Source organism: Eretmochelys imbricata, chromosome 20 (genome assembly GCF_965152235.1).
Source record: "Eretmochelys imbricata isolate rEreImb1 chromosome 20, rEreImb1.hap1, whole genome shotgun sequence".
In the NCBI taxonomy this organism is placed as follows: Eukaryota; Metazoa; Chordata; order Testudines; family Cheloniidae; genus Eretmochelys; species Eretmochelys imbricata.
The window spans coordinates 18,473,557-18,495,653 of record NC_135591.1 but is presented as its reverse complement, the minus strand read 5'-3'; the positions used below and the strand labels follow the sequence as shown (position 1 = coordinate 18,495,653).

At 46.3% G+C, this 22,097-nt stretch overlaps 1 protein-coding gene across 1 annotated transcript in view; it reads right to left on the bottom strand.

Annotated features, from left to right (window-relative positions):
* The window catches only part of LOC144277504 (venom factor-like), a 51,979-nt gene that overhangs the window by 3,498 nt on the left and 26,384 nt on the right, over positions 1-22,097 (bottom strand). The window contains exons 23-37 of the mRNA XM_077838302.1: positions 19,440-19,526; positions 18,615-18,818; positions 16,183-16,258; positions 15,299-15,458; positions 13,384-13,479; positions 12,212-12,362; positions 11,099-11,262; positions 9,518-9,676; positions 8,342-8,492; positions 5,988-6,039; positions 3,981-4,068; positions 3,384-3,473; positions 2,952-3,057; positions 1,529-1,618; positions 1,153-1,239 (exon numbers count right to left, since the gene is read on the bottom strand). Of these exons, the coding sequence (XP_077694428.1) occupies positions 1,153-1,239; positions 1,529-1,618; positions 2,952-3,057; positions 3,384-3,473; positions 3,981-4,068; positions 5,988-6,039; positions 8,342-8,492; positions 9,518-9,676; positions 11,099-11,262; positions 12,212-12,362; positions 13,384-13,479; positions 15,299-15,458; positions 16,183-16,258; positions 18,615-18,818; positions 19,440-19,526 (1,761 nt within the window). The remainder of the gene's footprint in view (positions 1-1,152; positions 1,240-1,528; positions 1,619-2,951; positions 3,058-3,383; positions 3,474-3,980; positions 4,069-5,987; positions 6,040-8,341; positions 8,493-9,517; positions 9,677-11,098; positions 11,263-12,211; positions 12,363-13,383; positions 13,480-15,298; positions 15,459-16,182; positions 16,259-18,614; positions 18,819-19,439; positions 19,527-22,097) is intronic.

Genomic DNA, 22,097 nt, shown 5'->3' with positions numbered 1-22,097 from the left:
CCATTGATAGATCTATCTTCCATGAACTTATCTAGTTCTTTTTTGAACCCTGTTATAATCTTGGCCTTCACAACATCCTGTGGCAAGGAGTTCCACAGGTTGACTGTGCATTGTGTGAAAAAATACTTCCGTTTGTTTTAAACCTGCTACCTATTAATTTCTTTTGGTGACCCCTAGTTCTTGTGTTATGAGAAGGAGTATATAACATTTCCTTATTTATTCTCCACGCCAGTCATGATTTTATAGACCTCTGTCATATTCCCTCTTAGTCATCTCTTTTCCTAGCTGAAAAGTCCCAGCCTTATTAATCTCTCCTCATATGGAAGCCGTTCCAGAGGCCTAATAGTTTGTGTTGCTCTTTTCTGACCTTTTTCCAATTCCAATACATCTTTTTTGAGATGGGGCGACCACATCTGCACGCAGTATTCAAGACATGGGCATATCATGGATTTATACAGTTAAATATCTGTAATCGTGATATGGCAACATGATATTTTCTGTCTTATTATCTATCCCTTTCTTAATGATTCCCAACATTCTGTTAGCTTCTTTGACCGCCACGGCACATTGAGTGGATGTTTTCAGAGAACTCTCCACAGTGACTCCAAGATCCCTTTCTTGAGTGGGAACAGCTAAATTAGACCCCATCATTTTATATGTATAGTTGGGATATGTTTTCCAATGTGCATTACTTTGCATTTATAACTTCAAGATCTGCACCTAAACTGGGGTTCACAGAGTGAGTGGCCAGAGAGGCCAATGGAGACTCCAGATTGATACTGTAAACCTTCTATTTGGGTCAAAATGGAGAACTGCAGGCCCTGGGACAAAGCAAGAGCATCAGATCTCAATCTGAATATTTCTGTGTAAGAGGTTGGATTTGAATTCTTAGACCCTCTGGTTTTGGCTCTGGGTTGGGTTTCAAATCAGAAGAGGTCCATTTTCCAGATCTTGTTGGTAAAGCAGGTGAGATCTCATGAAAACAGCTGATTTTGTGAGATTTCTGTCATTTTGGGGACCCAAAATCTCACGAGTCTCTTGTACAGGTAAATCCAAAACCTACCCTTATTTCAACCTCAGATCCAGCTGTAAGTCTGGACCGTGTCTCTACTCTCATATGTAAGACTCTGCAGATCCAAAGAGCAGTTTTACCATAATCGACTCCAGATTCACATGACATCTCAATTCGTTTGTTCAGGGTGATGGGACCCCTCATCTTGTGCTGCAGGAAGCAGTTTTCTGGGGGGAGGAGAAAGAAGGGAGTCACCAGGGAAGACATTCAAGTAGACCGGGGTGAAATTTTTCAACCACAGTTCATTCGGCACAAAAGGCAGAATCAGCGACACTGAAATACTGTGCGAATTCATGTCAAATTCGCCAAATTGTTTGGTTTTGAACTCCGCCTCCCCAAATTCTGAAATATCTAAACATTAAAGGCACTATAGGAGAGCTAGGGTGTGTTATTAAATACTCCAAGAACCTGTATCCTAGCCTGCCCTGATGTAAGCAGAAACAGGACCCTCCTTACCCTCCGCGCACCGACAAACGTCCCCATGACAGATCTTATTGAGAAAGCCGCTCTCTTTAGGCAGGCGGTAGAACATGGTGCATTGGTCCACTACAGAACAAGCAGAGAATCACAGGTTAGTAGATTTTAAGGACTCAAGGCACAATTGGGATCTCATCTGACCCCCTGCCTCACACAGACTGTAGAATTTCACCCGCCATACCCGCATCAAGCCCTAACTTGTGACTGAGCCAGGCTCTGTTGTTTAGAAAGACATCCAGAGATTGGAAGCAGGGGCACCGGAACTGGAGAGGTCAGGAGGGCTGTGGCCCCATCACTTTTTACCGGCCGTAAGGGCGAACAACAGGGAGGAGGGGAGGAAAGGAGGGAGTGGGGGGCAGGGTGTTTGGGGGAAGAGGTGGTGCGGGAGCAGGGGCGGTGTCAGGGCCGGGGCTTGGCAATGCGAGGGCAGGGCCTCGGGGGAATGGCGGCCTGAGAGTGGGGGGCTCAGGGAGAAGATGCAGCGCGGGGGCGGGGCCTCGGGGGAAAGGGGCGGCGTAGGGGGTCAGGGCCAGTTCAGGCACCGGGGGTCAGCCCACTTTTGGGAAGCTTCCACCACTCCTTAGGGGACAACCCTGAAGCCATTACTCAAGCCAAAGTCTCACTGAGGTCATTGCCAGAGTTTTGACTGAGCAAAGTGTGAATCATGACGAAGAGCAGTGAGAGAGATTTTAATATTTTGAGTCTCTTGGGGAGACCTAGGTGGTGCTGTGCCCTAGAAGAGACCAACTGGCCATTTAATCTAGAGATTATCCTGAATCAAATCCTTGTATCTTCATTTCATAGATTGAGAGATTTTAAAGCCAGACTAAATGCTAAACTACTTATGCTAACCAATCTGTTCCACCTTGCCCTTAACTGTGACGCTCGGAGTACCTTTCCCAGACCTGAAGAAGAGCTCTGTGTGTCTCAAAAGCTTGTCTCTCTCACCAGCAGAAGTTGGTCCAATAAAATACATTACCTCCCCCACCATGTCTTTTTGATTTCATGACAACACCGAGAGATTTCCCGGGGTAGCATGTTCCAACGATTTATTGCCCTCAACTTCTGAGCAGCCCAAGCTTTGTGGAAGTTTGGATCTGGATATGAATTTCCTGACTCACCTTTCTACCAGATACTACACAGGAAGGCATGAAATGCACCTTACTGTGCCACAGGGCTTGTCTGTTCTTTCCTCCTCCCGACTGGTGATCAGCTCATGCTTTGAAGCATGAAGAATGAGAATTCTTGTCACTACTGGTGTTTTTCTTATTCATGCATCTGATCAATTTCCGTATTCCCATAACATGTTTGCTGCCATGATAACAGAAAACTCTGAGTGTCTGGGGAAAGGGACGTATTGGGCATGACCCCAGTGATGAGAAAAGATACAGCTCACTGTTACCTAAAGAGTAATACTCATAGACTTTGACAGACCCCGGCTGAATGAGACCAACTTCGAAAAATTGATGAGCTTTAAACTGCAGGCATTCCTCCTCCATATGTGAAACCTGGGTGGGGAAAGAACAGAAAAGGAATGCTTAGGTCTTTGGAAAGGAAGAAATGGCAGAGGAGACAAAAAGGCATGAAAGAGAGAAAGGTTGAAGGAGAAAGGGTAATACACGGGGGATCAGATTCAGCTGTTGGTGTTAGCTGGTGCATCTCCCATTAAAGACCACAGGACCTGTGCACAATTTATCCTGCGGGCGATTCTGCCATCAGTTATACCTGGGCGTCTCTGGGGACACCCAGGAGTGCAATTTGGCTAAAGCAGGAGCCTGCAGCAGTAGTTCCTGAATTTAACACAAGATCAGAGAATGCCCTTGTAAAGTCTTACCCTGTCCAGGTAGATGATGAGGGTGCTTCTGTCCGAAGGAGAGCGGTCAATTTCATACTTGGAAATGTATCTGTCAACCCCTCTGGAAAGCTAAACACAATGAAGGAAAAGCAAGAAGCATCACGGTAAGGCAGGGATGCAAAATCCTGAAGCCGCACCAAAATGAGTCAAGCCCCACTACTAAGCCATATAATATGGATGAGATCATATGTCCCTCTAGTGGCAGGCCTGCATAATGCCCGACCCTACTTCGAGCTGAAAGGGTTATTGCTTTAGGTCAAGTGCAAGAGGGTCGGGCTAAAGGTCCCAGGTACAGTCCTCACTGACGATCATGATTTCTGTATGCATGGGGGCCGATTTCACATACAACACAATACTGCCTGATGGTAACGAGTTTCCATTGCTGATCAGAGGAGACCTGCCGTCCTACAACTGAAAGGCTCCATGTCCCAATGCCTTGAGCCATCCAGCTGCTAACCGACTTGTGTAGCTTCCACGTCTCAGACAGTGGGAAGAACCTCCCCCAGCTGGAGCTTTAAGCTCTGCTTAGCCTGGGCCTTCCTGTTCTACTGAATAGCTTGGATGATGCCAACGTACTCTGGTCAGATCATCCAAATCTGGCGAGAAGCCCGTGAGCATGGAGACATCAAGGATCGACATTGTGGCATCAACCACTCCGAGGTACCTAGCGGGGAAAAGCAAATGCCCTTGCACCAAAATTTAACACTGAGAAACCCATTTTGAAATTGACTTGCCAGTTATTAATATTTCTTCTGCTGTCCTCTAGGAAAATTTATAGCCTGTGAGCATCCATCCCCATATACACCCATCTATCTCTCTCTATCTCTCCCCACAGTATCCATACATTTCTGAAGCTCCCACCAACACAGTATGGTATTAAGCGGTAAAGCCCATCTGTCTGAGGCATTTAGGGCCAGATTTACGACGAGTAAAACTAACCTAAAGAGTTTTACCAAAGCAGATCAGCAGGTTAGGTGCCTAACTCCCACTGAAAGTCAATGAGAGTGAGACACTTAACTCCCCACGAGGCACCTATCTCCATTATTCGGCCACTTAAATACTTCTGTAGATCTGGGTCCTTTTCCTTGCTTAGATGCTCCAGTTGCAATGAGGGACAGTGAAAAATTAAAAACCTCAAAACCAAATATTCTTTGCAATTTGATTCAAATTTTCAAAATTAAAAAAAACCCCAAGTCGATTTGCATGGGAAAGAAAACAAAGCAACATGTAGTATTTTTACACTCCAATGCGGGCCTGCCTTCCCTATTTGAGTGGGAAATGCGTCTGTTTCAAATATGTCATGGCTGCAAATCCACAGGCTCTGGAAAAAAATGTTCTACTTTGCTTGCGGAACTGGCCATTTGGACAGAAATTCCACAAGAAACGAAAGATCTCATTTGTTGAAACGCCTGGAATAAAAGGGTGAACTAGTTGCTTGGAAGTTTCTAACCAGAACAGTTGCATGACAATGCTGGGAATTAGCTATAAAGTCTATTTATCTGCCTCTCGCTCTCTAGGTATTATTGATCTTATTAACTATTGTAGAGCCTAGGACCCCAGTCATTGTGCTGGGCACTGTAAAAACATAGACCCAAAAGATGTTCCCTGCCCCAAAGATCTTACAGTTCAAGGACAAGGCCAGATATAACAGGTGGAGACCGACCGATGGGAAAGCCCAAGAAAACAATGAGACAATATTGGCCAGTATGATGGGCCCTGGCCTCAGCTCACCTGCCGCCTAACTGTTGTCAATTTTTTTGAGTGGGCATCAGAGCAAAGGAGAGTTTAAAGACAAGATTAGAGGGACAGTGAGGTACCTTTTTGGATACTTACATGAGGTATTTATATGGCTCTCATCACAGCAGGGCCTAGCCCCTTCTCTATTCCTGACCGGGAATTTAAAGCATGACAACCAAAGACTTTCCTTGAGGAAGCCATTGCAGGATTTATACAAGACCAGTGCATGCTGGGCCAGGATCCTTCCATGTAGACCAGCAACAAACCCAGCTGTGCTGCTGTGTGGTCTAGTGTATAGAGCACTGGACTGGAACTCAGGAGACCTAGCTTCTATTCCCAGCTCTGCCCCAAACCTCATGAGTGAGGTTAGGCAAGTCACAGCACTGCTCTGTGCCTCAGTTTCCCCACCTGTAAAATCGGGGTAATGATACTGTTTTCCTTTATAAAGCACTTTGAGATCTCCTAATGACAAGGGCTAGATAACAGCTGGGGCTCATAATAGTTATTCAGTAATACTGATCCTTATTCTATGGAAGTGTGTCCTGTGTAACAATATTCATAGATTCTAAGGCCAGAAGGAATCATTGTGATCGTCTGTTCTGACCTCCTGTATAACACGGGCCACAGAACTGCCCCAGAATAATTCCTGTTTGAGCTAGCACGCATCTTCCAGAATACCCCCCAGTTTTGATTTAAAAATTAGCTGTGCTGGAGAATCTGCCACACTGCTTGGTCAAGCGTTCCAATGGTTAGTTATCCTAGCTGTTAAAAATTTACACTTTATTTGTAAATTTGAATTTGTCTAGCTTCAACTGCAACATTATCATTAAAGGTCAGTGTTCTCACCTGGTGCAGATTCTGATGAAGACTGAACGCAGGGCTCCTTCCGGCCTCTTAGCTAGAAATGTTTCAAAAGAGGAAAAAATATTTTTTGGTGTAAGTTTCATTTTTGTTTTGTAAAAAGCCCCCAAACTTGGAAACTCAGCACTTTAATCAAATAGATCCTAGAACTGGGGTGAAAAAAAATCCCAAAGGAACCAGCCACTCTGAAGGATACCTGACACACAAGCTAAAAAGTAGCACTGAAAACTCTTGCGGTAAGTCTTACGATTTTTGATGTGTTTCTTTAAGCCCCAGCTCCTGGAAACAAAACATGGCATGAGAATCTCAGCTTTCACTTAGCATAAAAATCCATTTCTAGACCTTGAGGTTGTGGAGAAAAGCTTAAAATGTGAAGTGGGAGCAACTGAAAGACTCAGAAACCAGAAGGCAAAGAAAACAAACCCCAAATGTATTATTTTAAAAATCTCACGATTTTAAGCGGATGTCATTGTTTTTTGGGGACACGACTAATGGGTTTTAAATGCATGAGTTTGGCAATTGTGAAAAGCCACTCCCACAGAAATGTGGTTGTGTGTTATCAGAGGAGAGAGGCCTGAATCAGAAGCTCGGATCTGAACTCCCCCGTACTTTGGAAAGTTCAGAACTTGATCCAAAACTCCTGGCTGGCCCCGATCTCTCCCAGAGGCCAAGACAAAATCCTGGCTCTGGCATAGGCTACATCGACACTACGCGCTAGGAGTGTGATTCCCCGGCTCATGTACGCGTACTCGTGCTCGCTCTCATTAAGGGTATAAATAGTGGTGGGGCTGCAATCAGTACTCAGCGGGGCTAGCCGTGCCTCGGTTGCTTATCCATGGCCCGGCAGCGACATCACTATTTATACTCATGCTAGCGTGGGTACGTGAGCACCCCTAACCTGTAGTGGGCACATAGCCCAGGGGGTCTCAAATTGGGGGTCGGGACCCCTCGGGGCGGGGGGGGGGTGTCACAATTTTATTACATGGGGAGTCGCGAGCTGCCAGCCTCCACCCCAAACCTTGCTTTGCATCCAGCATTTACAATGGTGTTAAATATATAAAAACATGTTTTTACTTTATAAGGGGGGGGTCGCACTCAGAGGCTTGCTATGGGAAAGGGGTCGGCCGGTACAAAAGTTTCAGAACCGCTGACATAGCCTAAGTGTGTGTGCTCATGTCTCCCCCTAGGGGCTCAAATCAAGAACAGCAGCCCAGTCATTAGCGAAAGAGTCAGCCAAGTTATTAGCTAAAGAAGCAACAGGTCACATTTTCAGTGCCGATGGCTGTAAGGCCGAGCCCACTGACAAGTGTGATGACTCGACCTACGAGGCAACATGAGCGCTCCCAAACTTTCGACCCTTATATCTATAGCGAGCCGAACCGAGCCCTAGATCTGAGCACCCAACCCCTGGGAGAAGTGTGGACCCAGTTCTCAACTTCTTGGTTCAGACTCATCTCCCGTTTAGAGGGAGCAGATCCCAGAGTCCCATGCCCGACTTTTCATCCATATGGTATTGTGGGATGACGAAATGTTCTAACCCTGCTGGTCAGAGGCGGCATGATGCCAGCATGCTGTCCCGCAGCTGGACTGACCCTACGTCGGAACACGTAGTGCCGAGCGATAACAGTAATATTAGCAAAAGAAAAAAGACGTAATCATAATACCTAGCGCTATGGTATTTTCCATTTTCATTTTACAGTGTCATTATCCCCATTTTACAGCTGGGGAGACTGAGATACAGGAAGGCGAAGTAAGCTGTCCAAGGTCACCCAGCAGGCCAGTGGCAAAAAGGGAACAGAACCTGGATGTCCTGAGTACCAGGACAGTGCTCTGTCCACTAGGAAACATTGCTGCATTTGCTACCCTACCCGCCTTGACCTCACTATTACTTTATGCCCCACCCAACTCTGCACTGGTCTGGGGGTTAACACAGCTCCTGGTTTTGATCCAAACTCCATGGGAAAGTAACTGAAATGCTCTGTTCCCCCTGTGTAAAGGGAATAAGACTCCTCCCTTTGGCTGGTTAGATTGGAAACTCTTTGGGGCAGGGACTGTCTCTTACCATTTGTATGTACAGCACCTGGCACAATATGGCCTTGATCTTGGTTGAAGCCTTTAGGTCCTGCTCTAATACTAATATTTCTCTTCTGGTCCTTTCACTCTGTGCATCCTGTTCTCCTGGTCTTAAGTTAGGCCACAATTCGGGAAACATTTATGCACATCTTTGATTTTACGCTCATTTGACTTCAATGGGACTTCTCGTGTGTAAAGTTAACTACTTGTGTAGGTGTTTGGGTAGCGACAGCAAACTTAATTTAACCAGTCAGAAGGTAACTTACCATTCTGGGCTTCCCTGACAGACACCCTCAAGTCAAAGTTCTTACACTGAGATGTATCCTCCGGTATCTTTGCATTGTAAACAGTTACCACGGTCAAGGTTCCTTGCCCGGTGCCTCTCGCTCTCACAACAAAGTCTTTATTCAGCCTAGTCTGTAAAGAATCCGCAGTCAGATTGGGTGACTCTTAAATTTCTTAATTTTAAATAGGCCAGTGCTGATGAAACGTGCCAGACTGATAGCTTGCAAGATTTCTGATGTTCTCTATGCCAAACAGTTGCAGATTCATACACACCTACGGTCCCCTTAATGGGCTTACATTTGTTCTTATAAAGCAGTATATAAATGCTAAGTCTTATTACAGAAGGGAGTTCACTCTCATTCACTCCTTCAGCCATTAGTTTCTCTGCTGAGCCTGTCAACAAGAGCGATGGGGATTCGCCATCAATGAGTGGAGACCTCCCAACTCATCTCATGCAGGACAGTAAACAACCATCTGATGGTAACGCCTAGAGCTGGGCAAGTAACTATGGAGCTGGGTGAATAACTGATCTTTCGGTTTGCTGGCAGGTCCAAAAAAATTGGCAAAAAACCATTAGGTTCAACCCGAACCAAATCTGAAAATTACAAAAATTGTTGGCAAATAAAAAAAAAATCCATTTTGGGTGGAAAGAAGCCTTTGTTAAGGGGTAGATTCACAGAAGGGCAGCAGGAAAAGGTAGTGCTCTGCTTGCGACTTTTAGCTCAGTGGTCAGGGACTCACCTGGGATATCGAAGACCCTTGTTCAATTCCCCTCTGCCTGTGGAGAAGGGTTTTGCACTGAGGTCTCCCATATTGCACACGGGTGTCCTAGCCACTGGGCTATGGGACATTCTCATAAGGGCTTTCTCAAGCTCTCCAATTCGAGCTGTTCCACTTTTCAGAAATAATTACTCTCACTGCAGCAAATGTAAATGGAGCGGGGGGGAAGGGGGGGTGGAGCACCGACTGGGAAAAAGAAAAAGGTCAGTGTCTGTGGTGCCTAAGGACCCCGAGATTGGGCACCCTGGGGATCCGGGGATCCAGGAAGCACCCTGGGGATCCAGAGCACAGACGCTTGGATTTCCCTCACAGCCGTCCTAGCGCATGGCCAGGAAGGGGCCCTCAGTAGGATCTGTGGCAGCAGGAAAAAACAGTACCTCCACCGTTCTGAGCACCATAGCAGTCTCATACTCAATCCTGTACGTGAGGGGATTAGCACGGCCAGGCAGGAGAACAGAAACCTCCAAATCCAGCTCCTGGTGTAGCGGGATGTCTATCTGGTACTGCGCAAGAGCCTGGAACACCATGATGATAGCCTGGAAGACCAGGAAAAAGACAAGAGGGTTACACCTTATTGTCCTATTGCCATGAACCAAGGGCCTGCATCCCTTTGGCTCCCGAATTACCCCAGCGGCCCGTGAATGAGATCAGAACCCAACCCTGACTGTTTAATGAACAGGAACTGAAAATACAACAACAGTTAACTCTCAGCGTTAGATGTTACACAGGATAGTAGGAGATATATTTTTGTTCGGTGATTAACATATAGTCATTAACACAGACATGAGCCAGCCCAGTAGCAGAGGCTCATGGGGAAACGGTTATCCATCTGCTATAAGCCACTATAGGCCTTATGTTTAGGTTAGACATTAGGAAAACTTTTTAACTGTAAGGATAGTTAAGTACCGGAACAAATTACCTAGGGAGGTTGTGGAAACTCTGTCATTGGTGTTTCTTAAGAACAGGTGAGACAAATATCTGTCATGGATGATCTAGGTAATACTCCATCCTACCTCAGTGCAGGGGACCGGACTAGATCAGTGGTTCTCAACCAGGGGTATACGTTACCCTGGGGGTACACAGCAGTCTTTCAGGGGTTACATCAACCCATCTGGATATTTGCCTAGTTTTACCACAGGTGACATAAAAAGCACTAGCGAAGTCAGGACAAACTAAAATTTCATACAATGACCTGTTTACACTGCTCTATATACGATACATGGGAATGTAAGTACAATATTTATATTCCAATCGATTTATTTCATAATTATATGGTAAAAATGAGAAAGTCAGCAATTTTTCAGTGATAATGTCTGTGACATTTGTATTTTTATGTCTGATTTTGTAGGCAAGTAGTTTTAAAGTGAGGTGTAACTTGGGGTTACACAAGACAAATCAGACTCCTGAAAGGGGTACAGTAGTCTGGAAAGGTTGAGAGTCACTGGACTAGATGACCTAGCAAGGGCCCATTCTGCCCTATATTTTTATAATTCTAGGATTAACAGGAGCCATGTTTCAACTGTATGGGGCATAACAAATGAGTGGCAATTTATACACATAAAAAGTTACACATGAAATATGTGTAACAGCGAGGATCGTTAACCGTTGGGACAATTTTTACGAAGAGTCATGATGGATTCTCCACCATGGGCAATTTTTAAAATCAAGATTGAATGTTCTTCTATAAGCTCTGCTCGAGTTCAAAAAGGAATTACACTGGGGAAGCTCTATGGCCTGTGTTATACATGAGGTCAGAACGGGTGCTCACAGCAGTCCCTTCTGACCTTGGAAACTATGAATTTATATTAGGTTATCATGTCGACCTCCTGGACTAACACACGATTGTTCCCTATGGTGGAGTCTCCCTCTCAGTGGATCAAGTGATGGGGTTTCCATTCCTTCTATTGAGAGACCTTCCCACAAAACATATGGTTATGTCTGCCAAAGATTATACTCACTTGGGTAGATCCATACCCCCCTTCATAGAATTTCTGCTCTGTCAGCCATGTGACTATGGGTCTGACCAATTCGTACTTCTTCATGTGCAGCAAGGCCAGCAAAGCGTATGAGGTGGCCTCAATGCTGAAGGTGTGGGTGTTCGTGTCTTCCCAACGATTTCCCTCTAAACGCCATAAAAAAACGAGAACTAGAATAATCTTCACCAGGACACAGAACGGCACATTCTGAGCAGCTCCAAATGGAAAATACCACCTCTTGAACCATACCCATGTGAAGACCGGTCAGTGTGACTCAAATCCATAGCTACATCGATATTCCCACAGAAAATATCTAAGTGCTACAGAAAGGACGACTGGTCTTGCAGTTAAGACGCTGGCTTAGGACACGGATCTGGGCTCAGTTCCCAGCTCAGTTCCCAAAAACAAGCTATTCTGGACAAGTTGCATAGGGCACATGTATACTGCGATAAAAGACGCATGGCACAGCTGCAGCTGGCCCGGGCCAGCTAACTTGAGCTCATGGGGATCAGGCTGCGGGACTATAAAATTGCAGTATACATTTGAGCTTGGGCTGAAGCCCCCACTCTGGGAAGTCCCAGCAGGGTCTCAGAGCCCAAGCCTGAGAGACCATGCTGCAGTTTTATAGCTCCATTGCCCAAACCTTGCAAGCCCAAATCAGCTGACCCAGGCCAGCTGCGGGTCTTCTACAGCAGCGTAGACATTCTCTCTGGGTCTTAGTTTCCCCATCAGTCTGCCTTGTCTACATAAACTATGATTTTCAAAGGGGCCTGAAAGAAGTAAGCAACCCACTCTCATTGGGCCTAATGAATTTGATTAGATGCCTTTGAACTAGACTGTAAGCAATGTGGGATAGGGGCTGTCTCTTGCCATGTGCCTAGCAAAAGGGGGCCCTGATCTGGGTTGGGTGTCACTGTAATACAGATTAGAATAATATCAGGCCAACTAACCAATACTCACTGTTAAACAAAACCACACCAAACTCTCAGCTGTTGTAGATCTCGCTAGCCTTTGATCACTTTCCCCCTCTCTCCTGTGAGCTCCCTCCCAACTTGGCCACATCTTTCTGGTACTGAGAACCCGCCAATAATCTACCTGTTGAAGTGCTCATAAGCACTTTCTCGCTGTCCAGTTCCCCCATCAGGGCTAAGGCATAGGACGTGAGAGCCACCGTGTAAGGTCTTCTCAGAGATGGATACCTTCTGGCCAAGTATTCCCCAGCTTTGTTAATGCCGTTCTTCAGACTCTGGGCGGTCAAAAAAACAAAAAAAACCCAAACACATCAAGAAACCAAGCCCACAGATCAGGCTGAAATTCTATTAACTTTTATATTTAAAAAAAAAAACAATTCATGGAATTGTATTGGGTGTGAATTTCATTCTCCCAGCACACAACCTTCACAACACCCTCTGGCAAGGAGTTCCAGAGGTTGACAGTGCATTGTGTGAAAAAATACTTTCTTGTGTTTGTTTTAAACCTGCTACCTATTAATTTCATTTGATGGCCCCTTGTTCTTGTAGTATGAGAAGGAGTAAATAACACTTCCTTAGTTACTTTCTCTATACCATTCATGATTTTATAGACCTCTATCATATCCCCACTTAGTCGCCTGTTTTCCAAGCTGAAAAGTCCCAGTCTTATTAATCTCTCCTTATATGGAAGCCTTCTATACCCCTAAACATCTTTGTTGCCCTTTTCTGAACCTTTTCCAATTCCAATATATCTTTTTTGAGATGGGGCAACCACACCGGCGTGCAGTATTCAAGGTGTGGGCGTACCATGGATTTATATTGAGGCAATATGATATTTTCTGTCTTCTGTTAGCTTCTTGACCACCACTGCACATTGAGTGGATGATTTCAGAGAACTCTCCACAATGACTCCAAGATCTTTTTCTTGAGTGGTAAAACAGCTAATTTAGACCCCAATGGCTAATTTAGACCCCAGTTGTCTCTTCATGCCTCTTTCCCCCATCAGTAAAAGGGGGATAATAATATGTCCTTGCTCTGTCCTGTTTATTTAGATTGTAAAAATCTTTGGAGCAGGGATTTGCCTTTATTACAATATAAATCTAAGTTCCTGGAGGATTGTGCTGAGCTCTCTGGAGGATGTGGAATCTGGCCCCACAGCAAAGTTTGACGCGTGAACTCAAATCTGGCAACTCCATTCATTACTTTAGGCCAAATTCTCTCCATCACGTGTTCACGCACCACATCTGGAAAGGAAAATAATGCGAATACGTGAAGATACATGATAGACTTACTCACCGGGACCTGAGCATTACAAATGTCTTTGGACTCCAGCAGTGCGACAAGAACAAAAGCCGTCAGAGATGCCTCAGGCTCAGCACCCTGGTACCCTCCCTAAGGGGGAAACAAAGAACAAACCTCAAGGACAGAATTAATGATGTTATCTATCTACCTCTCTACTCTACTGAATCGACTGATGAGATTTATCTCTGCATTTTTAACACCCTCATCGCTACCGTACCCAGGCACCAATTATAGCCGTGTCATGGTGCACTGGTACCAACCAGAAATGGCCTACCTACCTATCCCCACGTAAACACTACCCATCCATCCCCGTACACATCCTCTGTTTATTTGTCTATCTGCTTCCTACATCCTCCACGGCCCAGCTTGCAGGGATGCAGACAGCCCCATGATGTCGGCCGCTATCTCCATGGCAGTGGCAAATGTTAGTACTCCTGGGGGAATTCTGTGCCACTGCAGATGCGCAGAATTAATGTATCCCGCAGAATTTTTTTTTTCCGGCGGAAAATACATTTCCGCCCCAGAAGCGCTGCAGTTCTGCCTTTTGCTCACCAAAGGTCGCTAGGGCACCAGAACAGCCAGCAGCAGGAGTGCAGTTGGTTGTTCGGGTGCCGCAGCAGCCGCTGGCAGGCAAAAGGCAGAACTGCAGCGCTTCTGGGGCAGAATGTATTTTCTGTGGGGAGAAAAATTCTGTGCGTGCCCAATGGTGCAGAATTCCTCCAGGAGTAGAAGTTAATCACAGCACCCTGCCTGTGGACCCAGGTTAGGACAGAGTGAGGCACACAGGGCTGCTGGGGGGTCCACAGGCTGGGGTTCAGAATGGCTAGTGGGGGACAGACTGGGGCACGGAATCAGGAGCTAGTGGGCTGACAGTGTTGAGCCTGGGGATGGGGAAGGGAGCTGCAGGGACACATGGGGATGGGGGAGGAGGCTGCAGAGACCCATGGGGATGGGAGGTGTGGGGACAGGGGCAGATGTGCCTGACTGAATGGGAGAGGGCTTGGAGTCAGCCAGGGTCTGCATGGGGGAGGCTCCCCAACTCTTTAGCAATCCTGCCCCCCCAAAAACTTGTTCCATATTTCTCCCACCCATACCCAACAACCCTCCAGCCAGGTTCACTCTAGGCTCCTTCCCTCTCCCCCAGCTCCTCCATTACCTCTGACTTCCCCAAGCCTTTGCACTGCTTCTGACAGGTGCAGGGAATATAGTTCTGTATTGTCCTTTAAATTAATTACTCAAAGTTCTGTATTAATATGCCTAGAAAGGAATCTATTTGTCAAAAAAAATTGCCAGAATCTTTTTTTGGTCTATATTGTTATAAACATACTTGCTGACAGATATTTTGAAATAAATTACCAAAATAATTTAAAGTGGCATGATTATATTGTGTTATTTTGACAAATAAAATATGCAGAATTTTAAAATATTGTGTGCAGAATTTTTAATGTTTTGGCACAGAATTCCCCCAAAAGTATGTTATGTCCCTATTTAAGCAGGGTCAGAAATGCCAGAGGTAGTTACAAATATAACCCATGATTACTCAGGGGGATGCTCCGTCCCTCTCTAGTAGTGGCTGGGCCACAGATAGGTGTTGATAAGTCTGCTACAGCCTTGGCTGACAGAGCTGGGGCTTCCACTAGAAACAGAGCATGTGCCCCACTGTGTCAGAGCAATTACACAGACACTGGTCCAAACCAAATATTTACTCAGCTTTTACTCACTTCTGCTTCAGATAAAATTTCCATTGACTTCAACGGAGGTTTTGCCTGGGTAAGGACCCAGTGAGAAAGAATAAAGACTTTGGGATCTGGCTTAGTGAGGCAAACTATTGATTTCAGAAGTTTCAAGCTGCTAGCCTGAATAGAATGGGGACAGTCTGGGGTATTGTGGGAACTAAGGTTAAACTTACCATCATACTTTTGGACATCACAGGAGCATTTTCATGGAAGATGCCATCGGGTTTCTGCTTTTCTAGGATCAGCCATTTCACAGCCCCGCAGATAACTTGAGAGTCTATGGCCACTAGCTTGCTAGCCAGGGAAAAGACCTTTGCTACATACGCTGTCAGCCTGAGGGATTAACATGCAGAATCAATCAGGTCAGAAGGTCACTCCTGACTTCCTGAAATTCTCCTCGACACAGATGTTACCATCTGTGCTGATGGATGAATTAAATGTGTATGAAAACTTCATCAATAATTGGTGTCAGGACAGATTTTGTGTGGATCATTCTAGTAAATCAGTTGCAGTAACTTGATTACCGCGCCCACAAATAAGCGAGCGAGAGAGAGAGATGTGAATGCTTAGAAATCCTTGGGTGTACGGCACAGAACTTCCTGCAGTAACTGGGCTTTCACTGGCATTCCACCATCCAAGTCTTACTTTGCTTAGCGTGAAATGTGATGGGATCATGACTAGGAGAGCTGTGATTATAGAATTTGTGTGCGCTGTGGACACCTTCCCACTGGGAACTGGACTAAAACCCACCAAATTCATTTCACACAAGTTATCAGGTTCTAATGAACACGTGTCAGACCTTTACTGATCTAGGCCACACTAGTGTCAGCGACCATTCAAGGAACTGTGTTCCATTACCAATCTCTGATGCCATCAAGTCCCCTCTGTTTTTAATCCCCTGGTGTACCCTTCTGAAGATCAAGTTCTACACATTAACTTTGCCCTTTCAGTATAGCCAGGGGAATAGATTGCTCTGGCTCATGTCTTCCAGAGGAATGGTATACAAAGGAGAAACTCTACACGACTCAGCAGAGCTCTATAGAAAAGCTGCCTTTACCATGTGCTTGAGGGTGAACTTAAATAGGCTGCATAGGAGTGGTTCGGTTTCTTATATGCCAGCTGCTGTGTGTAACCTGAAAAGGAGAAAGAAAGATCTTTGAAATGTGTTGTGCACCTCTCCTGCCTTACCCCTCCCATCTGTCATCCCTCTCCCCTTTCTCCTTCTCTCGCTCCTCTTTGCAAAGCACAGTCTCTACCCTCAGCTACCTGCTTGCCATCCATTCTGTGTTTGTTAGCAGCAGTCAGTGGGACTGGGAATCCAGCCCATTGAAGCAACTAAACTGAGCACTCCAGAGACCAGGATCCAAATCACTTTCATGCTGGCTCAGGCTAATGCACTCATCACATCTAAACTCTGGTCCTAGTGCACACAGAGCCGTGAGCCGAGCATGGCACAGATATCAGATAGGAGGAATCTCCATGACACATTCATGTCTTGGCTGCTCTATAGAGACTGCCGCAAGATGTCCTGGGTCAGATGAGCGAGGATTTTGGCAGAAGGGGATTAAGATTTGTTGGGGCCCTGGACACAAAGAACCAATGGGCCTGCCACGCCCTGTGGGACCAGGGGTGCCAGAACTGGGGGGGGGGGGAAGAACTAGGGAGGCCATGACCCCCCCCCCCAACTTTTAAAAGTGCGAGGGCCATGCCCGCCCAGGTTTTAACATAGGCGGAGTAGCCTCAGTCAGGTGTGGAGCAGTGATGGCATGGGCGTAGTTTGGGAGAACAGGGGAGGCGTTGCCCCCTCGAACTGCAAGCCTCGGGCCAGAGGCGACAGGAGGAGTGGTGTCATGGGAGGTGGGGGAGCCACCGGCTCGGGGAGGCTAGCCTCTGGCCCCCCTCTTTTACCTGAGGCCCCGCCCCTGGAGGGGGTGGGAGGCTAGACTGGAGCTCCTGCCCCTGGATCCCACCGGCAGTGGTGTGCCCCAGGTGGTGGTGACATGGGCCAGCAGCTGTTCTCGGGCACCTTGGCCCTCTCCCCAGGGCAGGTGGAGGATCCGGGGCTTCCCATAGCAGCTCGGGCTCCCTGGGCAGCTCTTACCATTGCCTGGCTCTGGCTTCTGGCCTGGCCAGGAGGCGGGGCCCCAAGGGGAAGAGGAGGAGCAGGGGGCAGCGACTCAGTTCCGGTGCCCCCCACACTTTTAACCAGGTTCTGGCACTCCTTCTGGGGCCCCTAGATTGGATTTTGGTAACACCGACATGTGTCCTGCTAGGAACTGACCTGAGATCCATCAGTTTAACCCACAAAGACCCCCAAACGTCAGTCCCAAAGTAAGTTTTTTGCTGTTATCAAGATGGAACTGATTTTAACCATCAACTATGTACATCTGTCCCACTAGGAAGTGGGCTGAGACTCACCAGTCCAGAAAATAACAATTTAATTGTTGAGGTGAGACAGATCTGAGCTGGAAGCATATGGGAAAATGGTTCTACTATAATCCTGGGGAAATTCTGTGCCACTGCGCACGGGCAGAATTCATGTCCCTTGCAGAATTTTTTTTGCCTGCAGAAAATACATTCAGCCAGAGAGGTGCTGCAGTTAAGCCTTTTACCCACCAAGGGCTGCAGCGGCGCCAGAAGAGAGGGTAGCTGCTCCCAGGTGGAGGGAAGAGAGGCTGTGTTCCTTACAGTGCTCTGCCCATGGGGCCAGGTCAGGAGGCACGGGATATGTGGGGACGGACAGCATGGGGCACATGGGGCTGCTGGGGATGTGTGTCAAAGACGGGTTCAGCAGGGACACATGGGAACTGGGGGTACAGGGACATATGGAGATGGGGCAGATGTGCCTGACTGAATGAGAGAGGCTAGGGGTCAGCCAGGGTCTGCATGGGGGAGGCTCTCTAACAATCCCTCCCCCCGCCCAAAAAAACCCACATACCATCCTTCTCCTACCCACACCTAACAACCCTCCAAGTTCACACCCAGGCTCCTTCCCAGCCATTACTTCCCTCTCCTGCAGCTCCAACTCACCTCCGGCTCCCCCAAGCCTTTGCACTGCTTCGGAGGGGTGTGGAAAATACATTTCTCTATTGTAGTTTAAATGAATTACTTAGAGTTCTGAAGGAATATGCCTAGTAAGGAATCTATTTGTCAAAAAATATTTCCTGAATCTTTTTTGTTGTCTGTATTGTTACAGACAAACTTGCTGACGGGTATTTTGAAATAAACTACCAGAATAATTGAAACTGGTGTGATTATATTGTGTTATTTTGACAAATAAAATATGTAGAATTTTGCAGAATTTTAAAATACGGTGTGCAGAATTTTTAATTTTTGGCACAGAATTCCCCCAGGGGTATTCTATAGGTTGACACCACTCCCTTTAGCGATCCTAGCCCCCACCCAATAGCCATATGCAGGAATAACCAAGCCCTAGTAATGAACAGGAGTCTGGAGAAGGACCTGCTGTCACCCAGGAAAGCCTCTTACCTCTCTTGATCAGGTTGATGGCTACAGCCCGGCGATCCACCCCCATCTTCTCCCACTGGTGGGTGCTGTCCAAGAAGTGGGTGGAAATGACCGTTGGGGTCAAACGGATCATGTTCTGTTCCCCACAGCCAGAAGGCACCACGATAAGATGCCCCAGCTTGGCCCCGTCAATGGAGTTTTCTACAATCTGAGCCACGGGGTTTCCTGGCCAAGAGAAGAACCTGGTGTGAATTCAAGCATGGGAGTGGCAGCTTGTAGGAATGGGGAGAAAGTGATCCCTCAATGGGTTCTGTAGACTTACACTCTGAACCTGAAATGTGCCTCAATGCCTCCTGAAGTCTGGGGCACCCACCGCCCTGTAGGACTGGGTCCTAAGACTGGATCAGTTGATCCAAACCCCTGCTGGGACCTTGCAGGTTGGAAGAGAAGTCAGTGATGTGGAGTCTGGGTATATTTTCAGTGCAGTTTGTTTCATTTACACTATGCACACCAGTCCTGGAGCAGAGGGAGTTGCAAACAGCATGCAGGTCAGTCCCCTCTCTCCGGGATCTTGGTCTCTAACACTAAGTCTCAGTTCCCAGGGAACAACAGAGATGAAAGCAAACACTCCTGCTGCTTTCCACAGCTCCCGCAAAGAAAATTCACAAAAAGACCACCACCACTGTATTTCTTCCTTGATTAAAAACTCGCTCATTAGGAAAAAAAACTTGTAAGACTGTGTAACATTCGGTCCATTTGTTGACCTCTGGCCTAACAGTCTTACGAACTTCTGAGTTTCACTCAGTCCGATTTCTAAGCACTACACAATCACAGGCTCTTACTTACCATTGATGGTGACTTTGGTTTCTGGTTCAGTATTTGGAACGATATCATTTATATCTGGAGCTTTCACCTTCGTTACCTGTTCCCCACCTGTGAAAAGGAGAAAAGAACCCGCCGTGAAAATAATGAGCGTCCCATGGGCTTTGCTGCTGCTATTTCTCCTGGGTCACAGGCTCCCTGCCTTCATACAGAGCCTGAAATGATGCCCTGTGGAGGGAGATGGAGGAAGGTACCAAGATGAGAGCGGGCTGGTGACATTGCAGTCCAAACTGATTGTCCCAGGATTCATACTGCTGACTTCCTAAGAAGCCAAACCAGCTGTGCGATCACAGGCATGAATTTGGCTGATTTAAAGTGATGGTAAAGACTATTAGTGGCCTGATTCTCCACTACTTTTCACCTTATTATTAATTATGATTATTTGTACCGCAGTAGTGCCCAGAGGCACCAATCCGGGGTTGGGCCTCTATTCTTCCTCCGTTGCCTCCAGTGATGGAGAATCATCTCTAGTTTTGGACTCCAACATTTTCTAAAATGTTCTCCTCTTCTACCCTTGAGAGCTACCTCTTGCATCAGTCAATAGCAAAATCTGTGTCACACTTTATATTCAAACGTTTATATATATAGTTTATAAAAGGATTGACAACTTCTTAATATATGTTTTAATAAATGGCTAATCAATAGTTAGAGATTGTTAGAGTCCAGCCGATCGACAGGTTGCTTATAACCATCTACATCACCTTCTATTGAGATCTGCAACACATACTGCTTATGTCTGCACCCTGCTTATAACATATAATAGTATTTTAAACCCTTTATTGACTGCTTACAACTGTACTCAACACTGTGTGACCAAAATCCGCTTTGATTTGTGTCTGACTCCTTTGAGAGGAACATTAGTCCACTGGTTAAGACATTATCCTTGGACTGAGAACCTGGACTCATTCCTTACTCTGGTGCAGACTCCTTGTATGCCTTTGGGCTAGTAGTTAATAGCTTGGTGCCTCAGTTTCCCCAGCTGTAAAATGGGGATAAAAACATTTCCCTATCTCAGAAGTGTGTTGTGAGGATAAGTACGTTAAAGATCATGAGGTGCTCAGTGTGACACGGCTCCCCATATTCTGCATAGAAATAGTGTTATGATATGAATATGGCACAACTATGTTTTATGCAATATCAGTCACGTGAGGTATCACTGGAAAGGTTATGATCCACTGAAAGTGTTTATCCAATGTGTATGCATGTATCATTTCTGTATCTGAGGTTAGGAAACCGTTACAACTGTGTGTGTATTTGGGGGAACGTCCACCAGACAGCAGCCAATCAGCCTCAGTGGGCCATTGGGAAGAACAATAAGACTTGGAAGATACTAATCTCCCGCCTTCCTGAGAAGCTCCTGGGGTTGCTGCTTTGACACTGCAGGGTCAAGTGGTCGGCTCACCTGGTACTAGACCCCTATCTTGGGCTTTCAGTGTTTTTCCATTAAGAGGAGAGGGGGTCAGACTGGGAAACAAAAGATTCCTGCCTTATGTATATTCAATTTAAGGCTGGGAAGTAAGGCAATCAGATTTTTCTCCATTGCCTCCCATCCAAGAAGGAGATTGCTAAAAACATCTGAAGGAAAAGGAACTAAGCAAGGACTGAGTCCAGGCTGAGAACTGGGGTCTAGCCTGTAAAGAAACATAACTGGAACTCTGAGCTGCAGAAACTTGGCAACCTGCCTAAAACAACATTTAGGGTGAGAAATTATGATGCGTAACCTGTTTCTTTAGTATATTAAGATTAGTTTGTATGTTTTGTTTTACTTGCTCAGTAATTAAAACAGTTTAAAAATTAAAAAAATGTTTTGTTTTATTTGCTCCTGAGGTCCCTTCCAGCCCTCACATTCTATGATAATGTGTTCTGTTTGCTATCCCTTATAATCATTACTTATAATTTGCCTTTTATAGTTAATAAAATTGTTTTTAGTTTATTCCAAAACCCAGTTTGTGCAATTCATATCAGGGGGGGACGACGACGACAAAAAGCTGTGCGTATCTCCCTCCACATTGAGGAAGGGGGTGATTTTTATGAGCTTGCGCTGTGCAGATCTCTCTATACAGTGCAAGACAATATTATTTTGGGTTTACACCCCAAAGGAGGTGTGCATGTGAGCGCTGGGTAAATCCCCGAGCTGAATCTTCCCACACGGAGCTGATTTCAGTCTGTGTCTGCCGCTGGGTGCGGCCTTACCTGTGTCTGTGCCAGAGAAGGCTTGAAGGCCTGGCACAGCAAGGCCAGGGTGACAAAGCCCAGGCTGGTGGAACGGGCGGACGCAGTGGGACCCCAGCACATCAGGTGGCACCCCGGACAGGGGGGTCCAACCTGTCACACTCCGTTACTACGGGATGTGTAAGTACCTCAGATGGATATATGCAGTGGTGTTACATGACTGTGTGAGGCAGACAGAGGGACCAAAGAAATGTCCATATTTCACCCAAATTTTAAACAAGTGTGGGGTATTCCATGGAACTGAGGCAAGTCTTCCATTGACAGCTTGACACTGGCAGCCTCACATTTCACCAAAAACCGAAGCAATCCATTTGAAAATCCCCGGGCATGATCGTATGGCAGGCGCAGAATTTTTCTGGTGAGTCTGAGGCAAATTGGGCAAAGCGTTTG